The sequence below is a fragment of the Salvelinus fontinalis genome, chromosome 23, assembly GCF_029448725.1.
Source record: "Salvelinus fontinalis isolate EN_2023a chromosome 23, ASM2944872v1, whole genome shotgun sequence".
NCBI classification, from domain to species: domain Eukaryota; kingdom Metazoa; phylum Chordata; class Actinopteri; order Salmoniformes; family Salmonidae; genus Salvelinus; species Salvelinus fontinalis.
In genome coordinates this window covers 10,812,368-10,836,649 of record NC_074687.1, presented here as the reverse complement: position 1 = coordinate 10,836,649, position 24,282 = coordinate 10,812,368, and the positions used below count along the sequence as shown (strand labels likewise).

Genomic DNA, 24,282 nt, shown 5'->3' with positions numbered 1-24,282 from the left:
TCAGTCTCCACTATATACCCAGCCATTTACCATTCCCTCTCTCTTCAGTCTCCCCCATATACCCAGCCATTTACCATTCCCTCTCCCCTATATACCCAGCCATTTACCATTCCCTCTCTCTTCAGTCTCCGCTATATACCCAGCCATTTACCATTCCCTCTCTCTTCAGTCTCCCCTATATACCCAGCCATTTACCATTCCCTCTCTCCTATATACCCAGCCATTTACCATTCCCTCTCCCCTATATACCCAGCCATTTACCAATCCCTCTCCCCTATATACCCAGCCATTTACCATTCCCTCTCTCTTCAGTCTCCGCTATATACCCAGCCATTTACCATTCCCTCTCCCCTATATACCCAGCCATTTACCATTCCCTCTCCCCTATATACCCAGCCATTTACCATTCCCTCTCTCTTCAGTCTCCCCTATATACCAAGCCATTTACCATTCCCTCTCTCTTCAGTCTCCCCTATATACCCAGCCATTTACCATTCCCTCTCCCCTATATACCCAGCCATTTACCATTCCCTCCCCCCTATATACCCAGCCATTTACCATTCCCTCTCTCTTCAGTCTCCGCTATATACCCAGCCATTTATCATTCCCTCTCCCCTATATACCCAGCCATTTACCATTCCCTCTCCCCTATATACCCAGCCATTTACCATTCCCTCTCTCTTCAGTCTCCGCTATATACCCAGCCATTTACCATTCCCTCTCTCTTCATTCTCCGCTTTACACCCAGCCATTTACCATTACCTCTCCCCTATATACCCAGCCATTTACCATTCCCTCTCCCCTATACACCCAGCCATTTACCATTCCCTCTCCCCTATACACCCAGCCATTTACCATTCCCTCTCTCTTCAGTCTCCGCTATATACCCAGCCATTTACCATTCCCTCTCTCTTCAGTCTCCGCTATATACCCAGCCATTTACCATTCCCTCTCTCTTCAGTCTCCACTATATACCCAGCCATTTATCATTCCCTCTCTCTTCAGTCTCCGCTATATACCCAGCCATTTACCATTCCCTCTCTCTTCAGTCTCCACTATATACCCAGCCATTTACCATTCCCTCTCCCCTATATACCCAGCCATTTACCATTCCCTCTCTCTTCAGTCTCCGCTATATACCCAGCCATTTACCATTCCCTCTCTCTTCAGTCTCCACTATATACCCAGCCATTTACCATTCCCTCTCTCTTCAGTCTCCGCTATATACCCAGCCATTTACCATTCCCTCTCTCTTCAGTCTCCACTATATACCCAGCCATTTACCATTCCCTCTCTCTTCAGTCTCCCCTATATACCCAGCCATTTACCATTCCCTCTCTCTTCAGTCTCCGCTATATACCCAGCCATTTACCATTCCCTCTCTCTTCAGTCTCCGCTATATACCCAGCCATTTACTATTCCCTCTCTCCAGTCTCCCCTATATACCCAGCCATTTACCATTCCCTCTCCCCTATATATCCAGCCATTTACCATTTCCTCTCCCCTATATATCCAGCCATTTACCATTCCCTCTCCCCTATATACCCAGCCATTTACCATTCCCTCTCCCCTATATACCCAGCCATTTACCATTCCCTCTCTCCTATATACCCAGCCATTTACCATTCCCTCTCCCCTATATACCCAGCCATTTACCATTCCCTCTCCCCTATATACCCAGCCATTTACCATTCCCTCTCCCCTATATACCCAGCCATTTACCATTCCCTCTCCCCTATATACCCAGCCATTTACCATTCCCTCTCTCTCTTCAGTCTCCACTATATACCCAGCCATTTACCATTCCCTCTCTCTTCAGTCTCCCCTATATACCCAGCCATTTACCATTCCCTCTCTCTTCAGTCTCCCCTATATACCCAGCCATTTACCATTCCCTCTCTCTTCAGTCTCCACTATATACCCAGCCATTTACCATTCCCTCTCTCTTCAGTCTCCACTATATACACAGCCATTTACCATTCTCTCTCTCTTCAGTCTCCACTATATACCCAGCCATTTACCATTCCCTCTCTCTTCACTCTCCGCTATATACCCAGCCATTTACCATTCCCTCTCTCTTCAGTCTCCACTATATACCCAGCCATTTACCATTCCCTCTCTCTTCAGTCTCCACTATATACCCAGCCATTTACCATTCCCTCTCTCTTCAGTCTCCACTATATACCCAGCCATTTACCATTCCCTCTCTCTTCAGTCTCCCCTATATACCCAGCAATTTACCATTCCCTCTCCCCTATATACCCAGCCATTTACCATTCCCTCTCCCCTATATACCCAGCCATTTACCATTCCCTCTCCCCTATATACCCAGCAATTTAACATTCCCTCTCTCTTTAGTCACCAGCACAGTGGTACAAAACTCCAGTTTCCAGTTGACCTACCGACCTGGTTACATTGGAAGGTTAATGGGGCACTGTCCTCCCACAGACTCAAGACACACAAAAAAAACTGGTGCGGTTGTGGACTGAGATTAAACACCCATGCTGGCAGGCCTGATGTGTTCTGGAGGCGACACACAGGAGGCTCACTGGTCAAAGCCATCACTAAGCCTCAAACTGCTTTTAAGGAACACCTCTATCACTCCACACCCAGCCTCTTTTAGTTGATTCTTAGATACTGTACATGTGGATGCATCGATACAAGATGTGTTGCTCATCTATAGATTTACTAAGCATTTTGCACCTGCGTCAAATCTCTTTTGACGGGAATAAAATACTAAAGGTAAAAATGTGAAATTGTCTCGTCTTATCTAGTTCAGCTTTCTTCCATCTTGAAAATAACAACTTGCTTTAGGATTTGGCCATCACAATCATTTGAGTTGGGAATGTACAGATTATGTACAGATTAGATGAAATTGTGGCACAAACAAAGATTAGAATGATGAGAGTTTTACCTCAAATCTACATGTGCACTTTGACATCCCTGTCAAACAGCCTACTGGGAGTATTACTCCACTGTCAATGTTCTACATTTCAATTTATAACCTATCTTCCCACGTGATGTTCCCACACAGTGATGCAACAGTCATGTCACTTGGCCTGATGCTTGTAGTCTACTGAATTAATGCTTGAAGTCGATTATTATTTGACCCTGTTGGTCCTCTATGAACATTTGAACATCTTGGCCATGTTCTGTTATAATCTCCACCTGGCACAGCCAGAAGAGGACTGGCCACCCCTCATAGCCTGGTTCCTCTCTAGGTTTCTTCCTAGGTTTTGGCCTTTCTATAGAGTTTTTCCTAGCCACCGTGCTTCTACACCTGCATTGCTTGCTGTTTGGGGTTTTAGGCTGGGTTTCTGTACAGCACTTTGAGATATCAGCTGATGTAAGAAGGGTTATATAAATACATTTGATTTGAATTAGATGCTTGTAGCCTATTGAACTAGATGCTTGTAGTCTACTGAACTAGATGCTTGTAGTCTACTGAACTAGATGCTTGTAGTCTACTGAACTAGATGCTTGTAGTCTACTGAACTAGATGCTTGTAGCCTACTGAACTAGATGCTTGTAGCCTACTGAACTAGATGCTTGTAGCCTACTGAACTAGATGCTTGTAGTCTACTGAACTAGATGCTTGTAGTCTACTGAACTAGATGCTTGTAGCCTACTGAACTAGATGCTTGTAGTCTACTGAACTAGATGCTTGTAGTCTACTGAACTAGATGCTTGTAGTCTACTGAACTAGATGCTTGTAGTCTACTGAACTAGATGCTTGTAGTCTACTGAACTAGATGCTTGTAGTCTACTGAACTAGATGCTTGTAGTCTACTGAACTAGATGCTTGTAGTCTACTGAACTAGATGCTTGTAGTCTACTGAACTAGATGCTTGTAGTCTACTGAACTAGATGCTTGTAGCCTACTGAACTAGATGCTTGTAGCCTACTGAACTAGATGCTTGTAGCCTACTGAACTAGATGCTTGTAGTCTACTGAACTAGATGCTTGTAGCCTACTGAACTAGATGCTTGTAGTCTACTGAGCTAGATGCTTGTAGTCTACTGAACTAGATGCTTGTAGTCTACTGAACTAGATGCTTGTAGTCTACTGAACTAGATGCTTGTAGTCTACTGAATTAGATGCTTGTAGTCTACTGAACTAGATGCTTGTAGTCTACTGAACTAGATGCTTGTAGTCTACTGAATTAGATGCTTGTAGTCTACTGAATTAGATGCTTGTGGCCTACTGAACTAGATGCTTGTAGTCTACTGAACTAGATGCCTGTAGCCTACTGAACTAGATGCCTGTAGCCTACTGAATTAGATGCCTGTAGCCTACTGAATTAGATGCTTGTAGCCTACTGAATTAGATGCCTGTAGCCTACTGAATTAGATGCTTGTAGTCTACTGAATTAGATGCTTGTAGCCTACTGAATTAGATGCCTGTAGCCTACTGAATTAGATGCTTGTAGCCTACTGAATTAGATGCTTGTAGTCTACTGAACTAGATGCTTGTAGCCTACTGAACTAGATGCTTGTGGTCTACTGAATTAGATGCTTGTAGCCTACTGATCTAGATGCTTGTAGCCTACTGATCTAGATGCTTATAGTCTACTGAACTAGATGCTTGTAGTCTACTGAATTATATGCTTGTAGCCTACTGAACTAGATGCTTGTGGTCTACTGAATTAGATGCTTGTAGCCTACTGAACTAGATGCTTGTGGTCTACTGAATTAGATGCTTGTAGTCTACTGAATTAGATGCTTGTAGCCTACTGAACTAGATGCTTGTAGTCTACTGAACTATATGCTTGTAGCCTACTGAACTAGATGCTTGTGGTCTACTGAATTAGATGCTTGTAGTCTACTGAATTAGATGCTTGTAGCCTACTGAACTAGATGCTTGTAGTCTACTGAATTAGATGCTTGTAGCCTACTGATCTAGATGCTTGTAGCCTACTGATCTAGATGCTTGTAGTCTACTGAACTAGATGCTTGTAGTCTACTGAATTATATGCTTGTAGCCTACTGAACTAGATGCTTGTGGTCTACTGAATTAGATGCTTGTAGCCTACTGAACTAGATGCTTGTGGTCTACTGAATTAGATGCTTGTAGTCTACTGAATTAGATGCTTGTAGCCTACTGAACTAGATGCTTGTAGTCTACTGAACTATATGCTTGTAGCCTACTGAACTAGATGCTTGTGGTCTACTGAATTAGATGCTTGTAGTCTACTGAATTAGATGCTTGTAGCCTACTGAACTAGATGCTTGTAGTCTACTGAATTAGATGCCTGTAGCCTACTGAACTAGATGCCTGTAGCCTACTGAACTAGATGCTTGTAGTCTACTGAACTAGATGCTTGTTTGTCTACTGATCTAGATGCTTATAGTCTACTGAACTAGATGCTTGTAGTCTACTGAACTATATGCTTGTAGCCTACTGAACTAGATGCTTGTGGTCTACTGAATTAGATGCTTGTAGTCTACTGAACTAGATGCTTGTAGTCTACTGAACTAGATGCTTGTAGTCTACTGAACTAGATGCTTGTAGTCTACTGAATTAGATGCTTGTAGTCTACTGAACTAGATGCTTGTAGTCTACTGAACTAGATGCTTGTAGCCTACTAAACTAGATGCTTGTGGCCTACTGAATTATATGCTTGTAGCCTACTGAACTAGATGCTTGTAGTCTACTGAATTAGATGCTTGTAGTCTACTGAATTATATGCTTGTAGCCTACTGAACTAGATGCTTGTAGTCTACTGAACTAGATGCTTGTAGCCTACTAAACTAGATGCTTGTAGTCTACTGAACTAGATGCTTGTAGCCTACTAAACTAGATGCTTGTGGCCTACTGAATTATATACTTGTAGCCTACTGAACTAGATGCTTGTAGTCTACTGAATTAGATGCCTGTAGCCTACTGAACTAGATGCTTGTAGCCTACTGAACTTGTGCAAAATTGCAAAAAAGTGGGACTTTCTGCTCTCAACCATTCACAAAACCACAAGACTTCCCTTCAACCGTCACCAGGTTCATTTTGAACAACAGTCTAGCCGTATGGCCCAATGTAGAAAAACATCCAGCCACAACAACTGTCGCCGACTAGGGATTCCATCGGTGATCTCACTACAAGACAGTCCTTATGAACGCCTATGAATCTTTATAGCAAATACTAAGACTGTCTCCAGATCAGTCCATACAAAGCCCTAGTTCACACACTTGAGCACAAGATGATGAAGAGCGAGGGGGAGGAAGAAGACAACACTAAACCTATAGATAGAGGAACATCACTAGGCTACAATGAGTCTGCAAATAGGCTTACTTCTTACCTAGGGGAAAGGGTACAGTACAATCTCAAAGCAAACGGATCACTGTTTTTCAGACATTTGACATTTTAGTGATTCAGCAGACGCACTTATGCAGAGTGATTTACAGGCGCAATTAGGATTAAGGGCCTTGCTTAAGGGCACATCGCTATATTTTTTTTAACCTAGTGGCTTGTGGATTCGAACCAGCGACTTTTCGGTCCAACGCTCTTAACCGCTAGGCCATCTGACAATAGTGAATGCAGAAATAATCTTAAGGGGGTGGAGGGAGGGGGGTTAACTAACAATTTTGAGTTAGAGACTCTGAGGGGAGGAGTGTCTGAAAAACAAACCGTGGTATTAGCAGAACTCGGGGAGACAGGCAGCAGGAAGCCAGTAAGTGTGTGAGACAGTAAACCCTCAGCCTGGCGTGGGCGTGCCTGTCAGGAAAAGACGCTGCCATCATCTGCATCCTAGAGAAATGAGAAAGACGCCGTGCGCCGCCTGCTGCGGGTGTCCGCCCACCACAGAAAAATCCCCCTTCCACATTTTCAAAGGGCGCAGAAACAGCAACTGAGATGACATTCTCATCTGGCCCGCTTTTAATTTTTTTGCTGCTTTTTTTAATGTGCTTTTTCCATTCTTCTTTAGTCTGTCTTAGTCTGTCCATCTTGAAGTATGTAGAAGAGAGAAGTGACTTTTCATCTCCTGCTAGGGCTGTACGATATGGGCAAAAAGTCTAATCACCATTTTTTTTAAACCAAATATTGCGATTGTGATTTGATTTGCGATGAAGATGAAATGTATCTTGTTTGGAACAATCTCAACAGAACAGCATGCAAATGTAGCCTATAGTGACTCTACCAGCGAGGAGAAGGAACTGCAGAGGGCGAGGTTTGGTGTGTTTGGAAAGCAGCTGTAAGGGGAGAAAATAACAGTGTAAACTATAAAAACAGACATTAAATGCAGCTAAGTGGTGTTTCAAACATTTTGCGTGTGATATTAATCTCTTGCAATATGGATATTGCGTTTGTCAATTTTGCAATTTCAATGTGAATTTGATTCATTGTGCAGCCCTATCTAGTGGCGACCCCTCATTCAGGGCAGGTGGAGCCCCAAATTTTTTGCAAAAAAACCCAACAAAAACATTGAGTTAATAAAGCTGCAAACAAACATGGCCTCTTTTTTACTTTCTTGAGTAAGGTAGATCCAAAATGCAGTTGTTCCAGCCAAGCTCAGTGCTTTCTGTGGTGGTGGGGCATTCAGCAGAAAATACAGAGAGTAGGTGTTGGTCATTTTCTCTTGTTGCGCAATGATTAGCTCAATGTTCTGTCATTCATGGGGACAGTACATTACCACCAAGCCTAAGGGTAGACCTAAAAAATGCAAGCCCCTTGGGTGCTGCCATAGAGTTAGGGTTAAGAAGTGCCCATCCAAGAAGGCTCAAGGTCATTGGCCACAGATAAAATTATGTCAAATCACGTTATATCTACAGTTCTTTCAAAATCTTAGCTAGCATTCATCATCATGAATCAAGTCAACAATCTCCTGGCAAATACTTTTTAATCCTTGTCAAATTAAGAGAAATAATGAAGACAAATTATAGAGAAAACGTATCGGTGCTCGTCGGCCATTGGACATGAACATTACACAACAAGTTGGAAATCGTAAATTTAACAACGAGTGGTTTGGAAGGAATCAGTGACAGTGGCTAACTGCAAGCATTGCAAAGCAATCACTAGCCTGCTATTCAGTGGAGTGGCTGTGTGGTCCCAAATCTGGGATTAAGAGTCTCTTTTCCAAGTTTAAAATTATAAACATTCAACATCGGCCATGCTGTCATTGAAGCATGATTTATGCCGCGCTCAAAACAACTGTTAACTCGGGACTGTGAAAACTTGACTTCAGCAAGTTCAAGACAACTGGGAATTCCGAAAAAAACGAACTCCGACTGGGAAATACGTTTTGAACGGTCATCCAACTCAGAATTGGAAATCGGGAACTCGGGCCTCTTACTAGAGCTACGACATGAATATCAATGACATTATCATGATTCAATCTTGTTTTTTTCCGAGATCCCAGTTATTTTGAAAGCACAATAAATCCAGAGAATGCCAGACTTTGATGACAGAATTTGCCCACGAAGTACCGCCGCACCACCTTCCTTTCAAGTGAGCACAGCACAACAAAGTGAGTCCAAAAATGTCTTGTATGCTGCTGCAAAAATTATGTAATATGCCAGGGAGATATGTATACTGTAGCTAAGAAAGTAATACTAAGTGTATGTTGTGTAGTAAGCTGTTATCAGCCCATGTGCCTCACCCTAATATTTTGGTCTATTTACCCCTCTTAATTTCACCCACTGTTCTGACTTGGTGGTACACATGTAGCCTATAACCTGTTTTAGAGAAATTAAATCATCACATTTTGTAAGAGCTTTCATTGTATGAATATGCCCCCTTTATTTATCCTATGGTTCTGACTTGGTGTACAGGGAGAACACTGTAAGAACAGTCCATGTTCTGAATTCTGTCGCTGTACATTTCAAGTGTTAAATAAATAGTTAAATTGACTACGTCCGTCCTAGCTCGCTCATTAATGTCTTAAATGAAATGACGGATTGCCTCTTATCCGCTTGTTGTCCCTGTCAGGTTTTGGTCACTAGATGCTCCCATTGCGCCTTTTTGAACCTTTTGTTTTTCCCTTGTTCTAGTTATTGTTTGCACCTGTGCCTCATTTTCTTGTAGGTATGTAAACCCTGAGTGTTCCTCAGTTCTTTGCTCTGTGCTTGTTTGTTAGCACCCTGCCCCAGCCATGCTGTGAACATATATTTCTCTAGTTGGATTTTCCAGAGGTACTCTGGTTTTGTTCTTGTTTATTTTTGATTAGTCTTTTGAGTTTTTTTTCCCCCTGCTGTTCTTACAACTTTATGGATTTTCTTTGTATTTTGGAGGTTATCCATTTTTTCTCTTGGCTTTACTTTTGACGTTGTGGATTTATATTTTTTGCCTGAAGATCTTTTACCTTGATTAAACCACCGTCTCTAGTTCTGCTGTGTCTGCCTCATCTTCTGGGTTCTGCCGACTATTAGTGACTGTTTCTCACACCGGGTCCTGACAGTCCCCTTATGCCATAGTTGGTACAGCCCAATTGTCATTAGAAACCACATTTGTTTTAGCAAGTCAGCCATATCAGCTATGTAAATGAGGCTGAATGAACTGTTTCGCTGCCAGACAAGGCTCTGCTGATAGCCAGGTGTAGCAGTGGTAAGATGTTGGGACAGCTTTATGTAGGCCCTAACTGTTTATGGGCACCGTTTCTCACTGTTATAGTGCAATTCATGTATTTTTAGTGTTGTGTTGTGGTTTTGCTGGCATGCATCCCACATTTTTTTGTTTTTTTTGAACCGACCAAGATTTACATGCTAAAACAGTCACTGGCCCTATCTCCAGCTTATATTTCAGTGTTGTGAACTATAGTATGCTACTCAACTCTCTTCCAGAACCACTTTGATAGGATTGTTTTCAATTAGGGATGTGCTAACAAGACACTCACATTTCAATAAGTCTAAAGTCAAATGTATTTCTCATGTTAATGTATGTCTCCTGTTCCTTGCCATGGCTTTTTGTTAAGATATCTATCATAGCTAATCTATCATTTGCCACAGTAAAAGTATCTTATAAAACTTATTTTCATCAATACTGTAAAGAATTCAGTGGGTTGCCTTGACCGGGACATGAACTGGCTTCCAGCAACTGTCAAGCCAACACCTTAACCGATACACCGAGAGGTACAAACCACTTGAGGTCGCTAGGTGTTAAGTTAATGTTGGTACATTACCCCCTTCCTTCAGGAGAGTGTGTCCTTCTCTATACCAGGGCTGTGTTCAGTATGTTTTTATGTTCTGGAACGTTCAATTGAACGGAAACAGTGCTGTGCCGAATAACCAGTTGCAAAACAGGGAGGGGTTGTCGGTACGCTGTCAGCATGGCCACTGGCGTTTATACACGTCACTCATTGCTTCAACCTCGTCACACCCACCAAACGTACCTCAAAGTCCGTTCAATAACGTTTTGTCCATATGTGTAGTTCAGTAGAAATCTCTCCGGAACATATCAAATGTTCAAGCAAACTGAACGCATCTCTGGTCCCTCAAGTGTACATGTCACCGGTGTGACTTGCGTTTGATTTGAGCCGGATCCTGCGGGAACAGGATCCAGCACCTCTCCATTTTGGACTGCTGGTATGAAAAGTTATTCTAACATTTTGCAAATAAAAGAGATCAAAGTTACATTCGAGTTGCCTTTTCATTCATTCTCCTGTCCCCCCAGGCCTGATATTGTAAGAGTTGATTAGGGTTGGGTTTACGCAACATTGTACCCTATGTTTGAGACCAACACTGTATCTCTCAAAGAACTAGAATGAGATTCACTTTCTATGATCTGTCTCCCTCTCTTTGCTCTGATTGACAGGAGCCTGCAACTTTCATCTCTCCAGCTTTGTACATCATCATTTACTTCCTTAAGGAAGCTGCGCGAAGGGTGACACCCGTGATAAATTTAAATACATTTGCCAAAGTTACAGAATTACTGCTGTTTGTTCAGAAAGAAATGAATTAATTCAGAATAGTCTACTACACCATGAGAACCTGTAAATTGTCCACCCTTTGACATACACGCCTCAGAAACGCCATCCCACCTCTGACACCGATGTAGCAAAGTTGGGGGTAGCCCCGACCGGGACACGCACCTGGGTCCAGTGATTGTCAAACCAACCCCCTAACATTACGGCTAAAACAATCAATCACGTTAGGTCAAACTTAAACTCCGGAAAATCAGGTAATGCAAACTCTAGCTCAGTGGTTCTCAAATTGAAACAAACTGTAATTTTATCAAACAAAGTAAGAACTTCTTTTTTATCTTCAAATGGGTTTAGAACACAACATTTTAGTATCAACTATGGGCCTTTTACAGTATTATAATGTACTTTCATGTCATTAGTATGTGTTGGGACAGCCTGCAGACCTTAAATTGAGAGAATATGTACACACAGCGTTAACTAGGGCAGTGGTTCCCAACCAGGGGTAGGAGGACTCCTGGGGGTGCTTGGTCTAGCTACAGGAAATACTTGAGAATGTTCATGAGATCATAAGCCTACTAGCAAAATGCACATGGGGGGGTATTTCATGCACATGGGGGGGTATTTCATGGGTAATCCGGGCAGAGCAAAATTCAGTTGGTGGTACAGTAACCGAAAAAGGTTGGGAACCACTTCACTAGGGAATATAAGGTTTTTCCAAGTGGGGTTCCCTGCATTTCTTGTGTCAATTTGGGGTCGTGCACAGAAAAAATGTTGGAAACCCTTGCTCTAGTTGTTAAACAATTGGAAAATTATATCAAAACATATAAATATGTAATTAAATCATATACAGTATATTGATTTCGTAACATTATAGATAATGTATTTTACATTTGTTTGCAAAATAAAAACTTGTTCTGGTTATCGATATCATTTACTTTGGTCTAATTCCTAATTCCTAACCACCGAATTTGAAAGTACAGTAACTAGCTTGCTAACAACAATAGCTTGCTTGCTAACAACAACTAGCTGGAATGACAAATCATTGTTCTGATATAACAATTGTATCCATTTTAGGGGTAATAGCAAATATCTTCTATGTACAAGTTGTTCTAGCTATTGACTGTTGCTATCTAGCTAGTAGTATCTTGCTAACTACTTTTTATTTATATTGTTTTTATTTATTTTTTATTTATCCATTGTTTTTAGTTATCTAGCTAGTTGGCTATAGAAATTATTGTTTGTGGAACATTAAATTATTTAGAAGACCAATCATTTAATAATGTTGGAGCAATGCTTCACGTCTAACCATTAACATCTGCTAGCTAGCTAACGTCAGTTTGATGAAGAGCAATCATCATGTGAACTTACTTAGCTAGCTCTTAGCGAGATAGATAGCGAGCTAGATACTTTCATATGACATATATCTACCACATGAGGTTGGTGGCACCTTAATTGGGGAGGACAGGCTCGTGGTAATGGCTGGAGTGGAATATTACCAAATACATCAAACACATGGTTTGATGTCATTCCATTCTCTGCATTCCAGCCATTATTATGAGCTGGAATTCCGACAGCAGCCTCCACTGATATCTACAAGCTATATCTGACTAACAAGATACTAAGCAAACTATCTAACATACTAGAGTACTGTTGTAGTTCTCCAGACTGCTCATATCTGAAAGAAAATCTAAATACCACACATTTTGGAACGAGATGCTACAGCTCTGGCACATTGATCAAATTGAAAAGACATCTGGTCCACCTTCTAGATAAGAACACTACAGCTGTCCTGTAGGTCTGATAAACTGGTGTTAGTTCTGGGTAGCCTAAAAATGCATACACACTTCTTCATACTTACCGGTGTCTCTGACCTTATATTTGCTAATCAATGCATAATAGGTTACTTTGATGCATAGGCTATGACCTAGGGGTACTCAACTCTTACCCAGCGAGTTCCGGATTCTGCTGTTTTTTTTGTAGCCCCATGGCTACACAAGGAATGATACGGCACGTTACAATTTTCATGTGGCACAGGATTACATCGAATGTCAGAGCGCACTACAAGGAGCTGGCACTTTTGTGACAAAAACCCCCACATTGCAACACTTTGCTAAGCTCCGCAGGGTCCGTCTCCGTAGGGTATAAATCAGCCTTTAGGCCTGAAAGTGCATGAGTACTGTAATAACCAGATAGCCTAGGTGTCACTAGACTATTATGTAACGGCAACTACAAACCAAACTTTCAATCAACCAAATGTATTTATAAAGCCCTTCTTACATCAGCTGATGTCACAAAGTGCTGTACAGAAACCCAGCCTAAAACCCCAAACAGCAAGCAATGCAGGTGTAGAAGCACAGTGGCTAGGAAAAACTCCCTAGAAAGGCCAGAACCTAGGAAGAAACCTAGAGAGGAACCAGGCTATGAGGGGTGGCCAGTCCTCTTCTGGCTGTGCCGGGTGGAGATTATAACAGAACATGGCCAAGATGTTCAAATGTTCATATATGACTAGCAGGGTCAAATAATAATCATCACAGTGGTTGTAGAGGGTGCAACAGGTCAGCACCTCAGGAGTAAATGTCAGTTGGCTTTTCAAAGCCGATCATTCAGAGTATCTCTACCGCTCCTGCTGTCTCTAGAGAGTTTAAAACAGCAGGTCTGGAGCAGGTAGCACGTCCGGTGAACAGGTCAGGGTTCCATAGCCACAGGCAGAACATTTGAAACTGGAGCAGCAGCAAGGCCAGGTGGACTGGGAACAGCAAGGAGTCATCAGGCCAGGTATGAGGCATGGTCCTAGAGCTCAGGTCCTCTGAGAGAGAGAGAGAAAGAAAGAAAGAAAGAATTAGAGAGAGCATACTTAAATTCACACAGGACACCGGATAAGACAGGAGAAATACTCCAGATATAACAGACTGACCCTAGCCCCCCGACACAAACTACTGCAGAATAAATACTGGAAGCTGAGACAGGAGGGGTCGGGAGACACTTGGCCCCGTCCGACAATACCCCCGGACAGGGCCAAACAGGCAGGATATAACCCCACCCACCTTGCCAAAGCACAGCCCCCACACCACTAGACGGATATCTTCAACCACCAACTTACCATTTTGAGACAGGGCCGAGTATAGCCCACAAAGATCTCCGCCACGGCACAACCCAAGGGGGGGCGCCAACCCGGACAGGAAGATCACGTCAGTGACTCAACCCACTCAAGTGACGCACCTCTCCTAGGCACGGCATGGAAGAGCACCAGTAAACCAGTGACTCAGCCCCTGTAATAGGGTTAGAGGCAGAGAATCCCAGTGGAGAGAGGGGAACCGCCCAGGCAGAGACAGCAAGGGCGGTTCGTTGCTCCAGTGCCTTTCCGTTCACCTTCACACTCCTGGTCCAGACTACACTCAATCATAGGACCTACTGAAGAGATGAGTCTTCAATAAAGACTTAAAGGTTGAGACAGAGTCTGTGTCTCTCACATGGGTAGGCAGACCATTCCATAAAAATTGAGCTCTATAGGAGAAAGCCCTGCCTCCAGCTGTTTGCTTAGAAATTCTAGGGACAGTAAGGAGGCCTGTGTCTTGTGACCGTAGCGTATGTGTAGGTATGTACGGCTGGACCAAATCGGAAAGATAGGTAGGAGCAAGCCCATGTAATGCTTTGTAGGTTAGCAGTAAAACCTTTAAATCAGCCCTTGCCTTAACGGGAAGCCTGTGTAGAGAGGCTAGCACTGGAGATATATGATATTTTTGGGGGGTTCTAGTCAAGATTCTAGCAACCGTATTTAGCACTAACTGAAGTTTATTTAGTGCTTTATCCGGGTAGCCGGAAAATAGAGCATTGCAGTAATCTTACCTAGAAGAGACAAAAGCATGGATTAATTTTTCTGCATCATTTTTGGACAGAAAGTTTCTGATTTTTGCAATGTTACCTAGATGGAAAAAAGCTGTCCTTGAAACAGTCTTGATATGTTTGTCAAAAGAGAAATCAGGGTCCAGAGTAACGCCAAGGTCCTTCACAGTTTTATTTGAGACGACTGTACAACCATCAAGATTAATTGTCAGATTCAACATAAGATCTCTTTGTTTCTTGGGACCTAGAACAAGCATCTCTGTTTTGTCCGAGTTTAAAAGTAGAACATTTGCAGCCATCCACTTCCCTATGTCTGAAACACAGGCTTCTAGCGAGGGCAATTTTTGGGCTTCACCATGTTTCATTGAAATGTACAGCTGTGTGTCATCCGCATAGCAGTGAAAGTTAACATCATGTTTTCGAATGACATCCGCAAGAGGTAAAATATATAGTGAAAACAATAGTGGTCCTAAAACGGAACCTTGAGGAACACCGGAATTTACAGTTGATTTGTCAGAGGACAAACCATTCACAGAGACAAACTGATATCTTTCCGACAGATAAGATCTAAACCAGGCCAGAACTTGTCCGTGTAGACTAATTTGGGTTTCCAATCTCTCCAAAAGAATGTGGTGATCGATGGTATCGAAACAAGCACTAAGGTCTAGTAGCACGAGGACAGATGCAGAGCCTCGGTCTGACGCCATTAAAAGGTCATTTACCACCTTCACAAGTGCAGTCTCAGTGCTATGATGGGGTCTAAAACCAGACTGAAGCATTTCGTATACATTGTTTGTCTTCAGGAAGGCAGTGAGTTGCTGCGCAACAGCTTTTCAATTTGTTATGAGAGGAATGGGAGATTCGATACAGGCCGATTGTTTTTTATATTTTCTGGGTCAAGGTTTGGCTTTTTCAAGAAAGGCTTTATTACTGACACTTTTAGTGAGTTTGGTACACATCCGGTGGAGAGGGAGCCGTTTATTATGTTCAACATAGGAGGACCAAGCACAGGAAGCAGCTCTTTCAGTAGTTTAGTTGGAATAGGGTCCAGTATTCAGCTTGAAGGTTAAGGCCATAATTATCTTCATCAATGTGTCAAGAGATCTAGTACAAAAAAACTTAAGTGTCTCCCTTGATCCTAGGTCCTGACAGAGCTGTGCAGATCCAGGACAGCTAAGCCCTGGAGGAATACGCAGATTTAAAGAGAAGTCTGTAATTTGCTTTCTAATGATCATGATCTTTTCCTCAAAGAAATTCATGAATTTATTACTGCTGAAGTGAAAGCCATCCTCTCTTGGGGAATGCTTCTTTTTAGTTGGCTTTGCGACAGTATCACATTTTTGGGGGGTATTGTTCTTATTTTCCTCAATTAAGTTGGAAAAATAGGATGATCGAGCAGCAGTGAGGGCTCTTCGATACTGCACGGTACTGTCTTTCCAAGCTAGTCGGAAGACTTCTAGTTTGGCGTGGCGCAATTTCCGTTCCAATTTTCTGGAAGCTTCCTTCAGAGCTCGGATATTTTCTGTTTACCAGGGAGCTAGTTTCTTACGACAAATGCTTTTTGTTTTTAGGGGTGCGACTGCATCTAGGGTATTGCGCAAGGTTAAATTGAGTTCCTCAGTTAGGTGGTTAACTGATTTTTGTACTATCTCCTTGGGTAGGCGGAGGGTGTCTGGAAGGTCGTTTAGGAATCTTTGGGTTGTCCGAGAATTTATAGCACGACTTTAGATGACCCTTGATTGGGGTCTGAGCAGATTATTTGTTGCGACTGCAAACGTAATAAAATGGTGGTCCGATAGTCCAGGATTATGAGGTAAAACATTAAGATCCACAACATTTATTCCATGCGACAAAACTAGGTCCAGAGTATGACTGTGGCAGTGAGTAGATCTGGAGACATGTTGGACAAAACCCACTGAGTTGATGACAGCTCCGAAATCCTTTCGGAGTGGGTCTGTGGACTTTTCCATGTGAATATTAATGTCACCCAAAATTAGAATATTATCTGCCATGACTACAAGGTCCGATAGGAATTCAGGGAACTCAGTGAGGAACGCTGTATATGGCCCAGGAAGCCTGTAAACGGTAGCTATAAAAAGTGATTGAGTAGGCTGCATAGGTTTCATGACTAGAAGCTCAAAAGACGAAAACGTCGTTTTTTTTTGTAAATTGAAATTTGATATCATAAATGTTAGCAACCCGTCTGGCCTTTGCGGGATGCGCAGGGGATACTAATGTAACCAGGAGTTGAGGCCTCATTTAACACATTAAATTCAGCAGGCTTAAGCCATGTTTCAGTCAGGCCAATCACATCAAGATTATGATCAGTGATTAGTTCATTGACTATAACTGCCTTGGAAGTGAGGGATCTAACATTAAGTAGCCCTATTTTGAGATGTGAGGTCTCACAATCTCTTTCAATAATGGCAGGAATGGAAGGGGTCTTTATTCCAGTGAGATTGCTAAGGCGAACACCTCCATGTTTAGTTTTGCCCAACCTAGGTCGAGGCACAGACACGGTCTCAACGGGGATAGCTGAGTTGACGACACGGACTGTGCTAGTGGCAGACTCCACTATGCTGGCAGGCTGGCTAACATTGTGGAGCTAGGAGCCCTGTCTATGTTCGTAGATAAGATGAGAGCACCCATCCAGCTAGGGTGGAGTCTGTCACTCCTCAACAGTCCAGGCTTGGTCCTGTTTGTGGGTGAGTCCCAGATTGAGGGCCAATTATCTACAAATTATATATTTTGGGAGGGGCAGAAAACAGTTTTCAACCAGCGATTGAGTTGTGAGACTGCTGTAGAGCTCATCACTCCCCCTAACTGGGAGGGGGCCAGAGAAAATTACTCGATGCCGACACATCTTTCTAGCTGATTAACATGCTGAAGCTATGTTGCGCTTGGTGACCTCTGACTGTTTTATCCTAACATTGTTGGTAATGATGTGGATAACAATATCCCTATACTCTCTACACTCGCCAGTTTTAGCTTTAGCCAGCACCATCTTCAGAATAGCCTTAACGTCGGTAGCCCTGGTAAACAGTGTATGATCGCTGGATGATTCGTTTTAAGTCTAATACTGCGGGTAATGGAGTCGCCAATGACTAGGGCTTTCAATTTGTCAGAGCTAATGGTGGGAGGCTTCGGCGTCTCAGACCCCGTAACGGGAAGAGTAGAGACCAGAGAAGGCTCGGCCTCTGACTCGCTGCATAATGGGGAGAACCAGTTGAAAGTTTCTGTCGGCTGAATGGTTGAGCATTCCTACAGCATTTCCTTCCAGAAGCCATGAGAAAATTGTTCGGCAGCGGGGACCGTGCGAAGGGGATTTATAGTACTATCTATACTTATTTGTGGCACAGACACTGTTTCATCCATTCCTACACTTAAGTTACCCTTGCCTGACGATTGCGTCTGAAGCTGGGCTTGAAGCACAGCTATCCTCGCCGTAAGGCGATCGTTCTCCTGTATATTATGAGTACGGCAACTGCGATTAGGAGGCGTCATGTTAATGTTACTACTTAGCTTTGGCTGTTGGAGGTCCTGTTTGAATGAAATCCCCTGAGAAATATGTTCACATTACATGATACAGAACAGTTCATGACTCATTATAAGGGTCAGACTCAAAACAAAAGGAGGACCAAGGTGATGTGAAGTAGCCTACAGTAACTGACTGCCTCACCACACCTGAATGGAGTCTATTTGCTACCAAATCAATTTGCCCTCTATATGCACTCACACACTGGGTGTAAGTCAATGTGGAAACAGTTGAATCCTCAGGTTGTTAGGATCAAGAGAGAGCGGCGATGCTGCTGGAACGTTGATTTCTATGCTGGAAACAAAAGGGCTTTGGGGGGGATTAGCATTCAAACATGTTCTTTTCACCTTTACTGGCATCTCTCAAATCCACTGGGTCTCAGTGTTCCACTTACACAGGGCTTTCAATGGGAGTATTTCATGTATCCGGTTAGGTTGTGTGTGTCTGTCTTTGCTAGATTCCTTTTCTCTTTCTATCCCTCCGTCATTTCCTCTCTGTGCAGGCTACCTGTTGGTAACAGACCGGATAATTTCCTTTATGTCTAGGCTACCTGTTGGTAACAGACTGGATCATTTCCTCTATGTCCAGGCTACCGGTTGGTAACAGACCGGATCATTTCCTGTATGTCCAGGCTACCTGTTGGTAACAGACCGGATCATTTCCTGTATGTCCAGGCTACCTGTTGGTAACAGACCGGATCATTTCCTCTATGGCTGGCCCTTAACTGTACACAGAGAGCTAACATTAATAATATGCATGTATGTCTCTAATAATATGCATGTATGTCTCTAATAATATGCATGTGAACTCATTCATTTAGGCTGCAATTTCTGAGGCTGGTAACTAATGAACTTGTCCTATGCAGCTGAGGAAACTCTGGGTCTTCTTTTCCTGTGGTGGTCCTCATGAGAGCCAGTTTCATCATTGTGCTTGATGTTTTTGCGACTGCACTTGAAGAAACATGTCTTAAAGTAATGGACTGTCATTTCACTTTGCTTATTTGAGCTGTTCTTGACATAATATTGACTTGGTCTTTTACCAAATAGGGCTATCTTCTGTATACCACCCCTACCTTGTCACAACACAACTGACTGGCTCAAATCCAATAAGGAAAGACATTCCACAAATTAACTTTTAACAAGGCACACCTCTTAATTGAAATGCATTCCAGGTGACTACCTCATGAAGCTGGTTGAGAGAATGCCAAGCGTGTGCAAAGCTGTCATCAAGGCAAAGGTTGGCTACTTTGAAGAATCTCAAAAATAAAATATATTTTGATTTGTTTAACACTTTTTTGGTTACTACATGATTCCATATGTGTTCTTTCATAGTTTTGATGTCTTCACTATTATTCCACAATGTAGAAAATAGTCCAAATAAAGAAAAACCCTGGAATGAGTGGTTGTGTCCACAGACACTTCAAAACCCTTGTTTCTTATCATTTATCAGTCCTTTTTGCCATTCATCAATGTGTCATTCAATGCGTTTCTAGGTGCTTTAGTAGTAAAGCTTAAAATCAATATTTAATCAAATAATTGTTTAATATATATATATATATATATATATATATATATATACACACACACACACATACACACCTAAAGGGGTCCTAAAATTCCAAATCAAATCGCTAAATGATCCATAGTATGACCATCTTAAAACAATTCCATATATCAGTTTTGGAAACCACACCAAATTCACATTTTAGCTATAGATCTGTAATTCTCATTGAAAGCAAGTCTAAGAAGCGGTAGATCTGCTCTATGTGCGCTATTTCTATGCTTTTCGTTCTTAAATTTCGCTTTTGCGTTCAAACAGCTGAAAATGCAATATTTTTGGAGGCTATGGAAAATATATTTCACAGCGGTTCAGATGGTATAGTGATTCTCTACACTATACGTATGTGTTTTGCCACATATAAACTGAAATTAGGCGAATTATTAGAATTTTTACAACCAGGAAATGGCGCCGGCATTTCTGCAGTGCATCTTTTTAAGTGTCACAAGTAAATTATGAATAATTTAAAATGCCTTATATTAAGCAAACCAGATGGCACAATGTTATTGTAATGTATGGATAGCCAGGGGCACACTCCAACACTCTGACATCATTTACAAACGAAGCATTTGTGGTTAGTGAGTCCTCAGATCAGAGGCAGTAGGTATGACCTGGGATGTTCTCTTGATAAGTGTGTGAATTAGACCATTTTCCTGTCCTAAGTATTTAAAATGTACCGAGTACTTTTGAGTCTCAGGGAAAATGTATGGAGTAAAAAGTAGATTATTTTCTTTAGGAATGTGGTGGAGTAAAAGTTGTAAAAAATATAGTAAAGTACAGAAAAACTACTTAAGTAAAAATACTTTAAAGAACTACTTAAGTACTTTTCTCCATTGGGACTCACACATTAACTACAGTGCTCAGACTCAGCTCTCTGTACTTCGAACATCACAACTGTACAAGACTGACACACACAACTATTTGTAACTTTCTGCTTTAAAAGTAACTGAACATAGTTGGAGTGGAGGTCAGTTGAGGTAGTTCATGATGCAGCTGTGTGACCCGTAGGTTTGCAGCCTTCCTGAAGGGCGGTGGACACGTGACCCCCGGGGAGCAGTAGCAGCCTTACGGCCCGGGAATGGTCTGCTACGAGGACATGCTCTTCACCTCCGGCCACCATGGGGACGACCTCAGCAAAGACGAGATGGACAGCTATGCCCAGGCTCCGCCTACATTTAATTCCGTCCCTCTCTACACTCAGAACACACCCATGCCCTGCCCCCAGTCTACAGCACACCTCTCTCACCCCTACCCGCCCTCACCCAGTGCCCCTCTCTACCCTTCCTACCTGCCCTCCCCCCAGCGCCTTCACCCCACCTCTAGAGCCCAACCTCATAGGGGACGAGGATATGGAGCTCTTCTAATATCAATTTAAACCTCTGTGGTGAACCGGAGGACCCTAAAATGGCCAGTAAATTAGCAGTAGGCAGAAAGTAGGGGGCGTTACCTCTCGGCTTCATCTTCCATGATAAAACACCTAATGAGAAGAGAAGTCCTGTAACTGGGGGCAACAGAGACTTTAGGGGACTTGAGTATTCCCATCATTCCCCAAAGGCTACCTCCTGATTCTCCACCCTTTTCCAGAAGTGTGTACTTGCACACTCCCTGGCATGGATTTAAAAGCAAAGGATTGGTGTAAGCATTGGCTGGAGGGAGTTTCCACCATTTGTTAAATCAATGGGAGAAAGTGTGCAAGTGTAGACTTAGGGAGAATCGGGGATGCCCCAGAGTCTCTCAGAGTTATCGTCTCTCTCAGTGGGTTTGACTTCATAGTGACCCAGAAACTCTTCCTCAGGCTGTCATCCCACTCTAATCATAGTCAAAGCAGACATCTGTCTTCCTCTGGAATCAAAAACTCTGCATCGTAGTTACAACTATTCACCAGAATGACTTTCAAATGGTGCTTATAGCTCTCAGGTTAACTGGCAGCAATCATTAATACATTTGTTGTTTTTCTCCTCCTGTGTGGTAAGTGCCTAGGGCATTGAGACCTGATCTCCTGCTGGTCACTGTAACAAGCTCTCATGTACTCCCATGGCTGTGGAATCCAGTGAACTCCCATCTACTGCCCCAACCTGGCTGCATAAGAAACTGCAGCCTCAGGGACAGCCAATCACATGCTGGAAACATCAAATGGAGATTTTGATTGGACCATGTCTGTCAAGAGCAAAAGTTTTCTCCCTCATGGCCAGAAATATGCCTATGCTTGATTTTAGATTATTATTATTATTTTTTTTTTTTTTTTATATACATACATTTGATATCAAACAGCATTAAAGTGATTTTAAATTTGGTGCATATTCTTCATATTAAATTACAAGGATACATTTTTTGTAGTTAAAACAAAAAACTTTTCCAGTGACGTATTGCAAACTGTTGTTTCACCTTGAAAAGATAAAGGCCACAGTGCACTAGGAGTATTAGTTGTCAGGTAGAAGATAGGCTACGTACAGCAGACAAGGCATGTAAAAATGGTCATTACATGTCTATGAACTGTTTTAGATAGTCCCTTGGAGGAAAGCAGTTTGATATCATTGACAATTTCTGTCGAAATATGATTATAGTGAAATATTTGACGTTTAGACGTTTTGGCCTTAGACACCTTATCAATACATATAGAAAGTGGGGTCTACAGAACTCATGGCGTTATAGATGAGTAGTAATTACAGACCCTAAAAGCCTGGTGGATATCATACCAGATCTGAAACGATCACTTCATAAACCTTTTTACGTATATATTTTTCCACAGCATCAGTGTGGAATATAGTGTGTAGAACAGTGGAGGCTGTCGAGAGGAGAATGGTTCATAATAATGGTTGGAAACCATGTCTTTGATATATTTGATACCATTCCACTGATTCCGCTCCAGTCATTAACATGAGCCCGACCTCCCTAATTAAGGTGCCACCAACCTCCTGTGATGCAGAACACATGTCTCTCTGACATAAGTAATCAAACCTGTTATAATAATAACATTGCTATCTGCAACGTTCCACAACGTTTGCCTATTGAATTTGCACCTAAACTTGTTGTGAGAGGAATCTCTCTACAGTCCACATCAAGCAAAGCAGCCATTACACGCAGCGTTTTAGATTCAGTGTGGCACTGCTACAGGAGTGTGAATCACCGACCTACAACAGCACCGCGGCTCAGGCACTTCCAGGGCCAGCGAGACAAACGGAGCATTATTCAATCCAACCCACGATCCCAGATTACCAGGATGAGTAGAAGAAATACAACTCTGGTACTCGTTTGATGTCCACTTGACAGAGTAACAATAGATCATTCAAGAGTTTTTCCTCAGATCCCTAAAGGCGCTGGTTAAGACATGTCTTGCTAGGAGGACGAATTCAACCTCCTTCATTTTGGTCAGTATTTCTCTCCTGTCAAGTCTGTATAAATCATACTCCTTACTCTTTTAGCTGGACTTCCCAGCTGTGCATGGGCCTCGACTTGGTGTTGCTTGGAAGGAAAACATTTTAGGGCAGTTCCTCAATGTGCAACGTGTCCCCTCTTTCCAGTCCCCTACTGTGTGTGGCCAGTGGAGAGGGGTGGTTGACCAGCAGGCGTAGGGGGGTCCTGGTCAGAGAGCGGGTCCCACTTGAGAGGGGCCAGTCTGGGGGATGGGGGGGGGGGGGGGTTTCTAAGGATGGGGAGGTTTCCTCAGTTGGTTCATCTGTGCCGATCTCATTTATCTCCTACCAATCAGAGCAAAGGTAAAGTGTTACATTAATACTGTAATAATACTACTTAGCAAGATGTTGTAGATACTGTAGTGATTTCGTGGTCCAGCGAAAGTCAAACCAACACCTTAACCGTTACGCCTAGAGGTCCAAACCTCTTGCCGAGCTCGCTAGGACTTGGGTTAAGGTCGCTACAATATGAAAAAACACCCTCATAAAATACCGTTCTAAAGGCAGGTATTATATTCTCACCTTTCTTCAAGATGGGATGCATGAAATAAAGAAGACAATTCTCAGCAGGACATGATACAACATGGAACCTTGGCTGGAACATGCACACGTTGCTAGATAAACATTCCTGTCACATTTCATTATCACAAATGTAACAATCACAAACGGATTACCTGTTTATTTCTCTGCCCAGCGATATGTCTTTGGGCCCAGCCTCAAAGCACAGCCTGAACCCACCAGTCTATCCCTGAACCCACCAGTCTATCCCTGAACCCACCAGTCTATCCCTGAACCCACCAGTCTATCCCTGAACCCACCAGTCTATCCCTGAACCCACCAGTCTAACCCTGAACCCACCAGTCTATCCCTGAACCCACCAGTCTATCCCTGAACCCACCAGTCTATCCCTGAACCCACCAGTGTATCCCTGAACCCACCAGTCTATCCCTGAACCCACCAGTCTATCCCTGAACCCACCAGTCTATCCCTGAACCCACCAGTCTATCCCTGAACCCACCAGTCTATCCCTGAACCCACCAGTCTATCCCTGAACCCACCAGTCTATCCCTGAACCCACCAGTCTA

At 42.7% G+C, this 24,282-nt stretch overlaps 1 protein-coding gene across 1 annotated transcript in view; it reads right to left on the bottom strand.

The window, feature by feature from the left end:
* Positions 1-4,154: 4,154 nt before the first annotated feature.
* LOC129820837 (major facilitator superfamily domain-containing protein 6-like) overlaps positions 4,155-24,282 on the bottom strand; it is a 34,797-nt gene continuing 14,669 nt past the window's right edge. Inside the window, exon 7 of the mRNA XM_055877857.1 lies at positions 4,155-13,655. Within this exon, the coding sequence (XP_055733832.1) occupies positions 13,453-13,655 (203 nt within the window). The 3' untranslated portion in view covers positions 4,155-13,452. The remainder of the gene's footprint in view (positions 13,656-24,282) is intronic.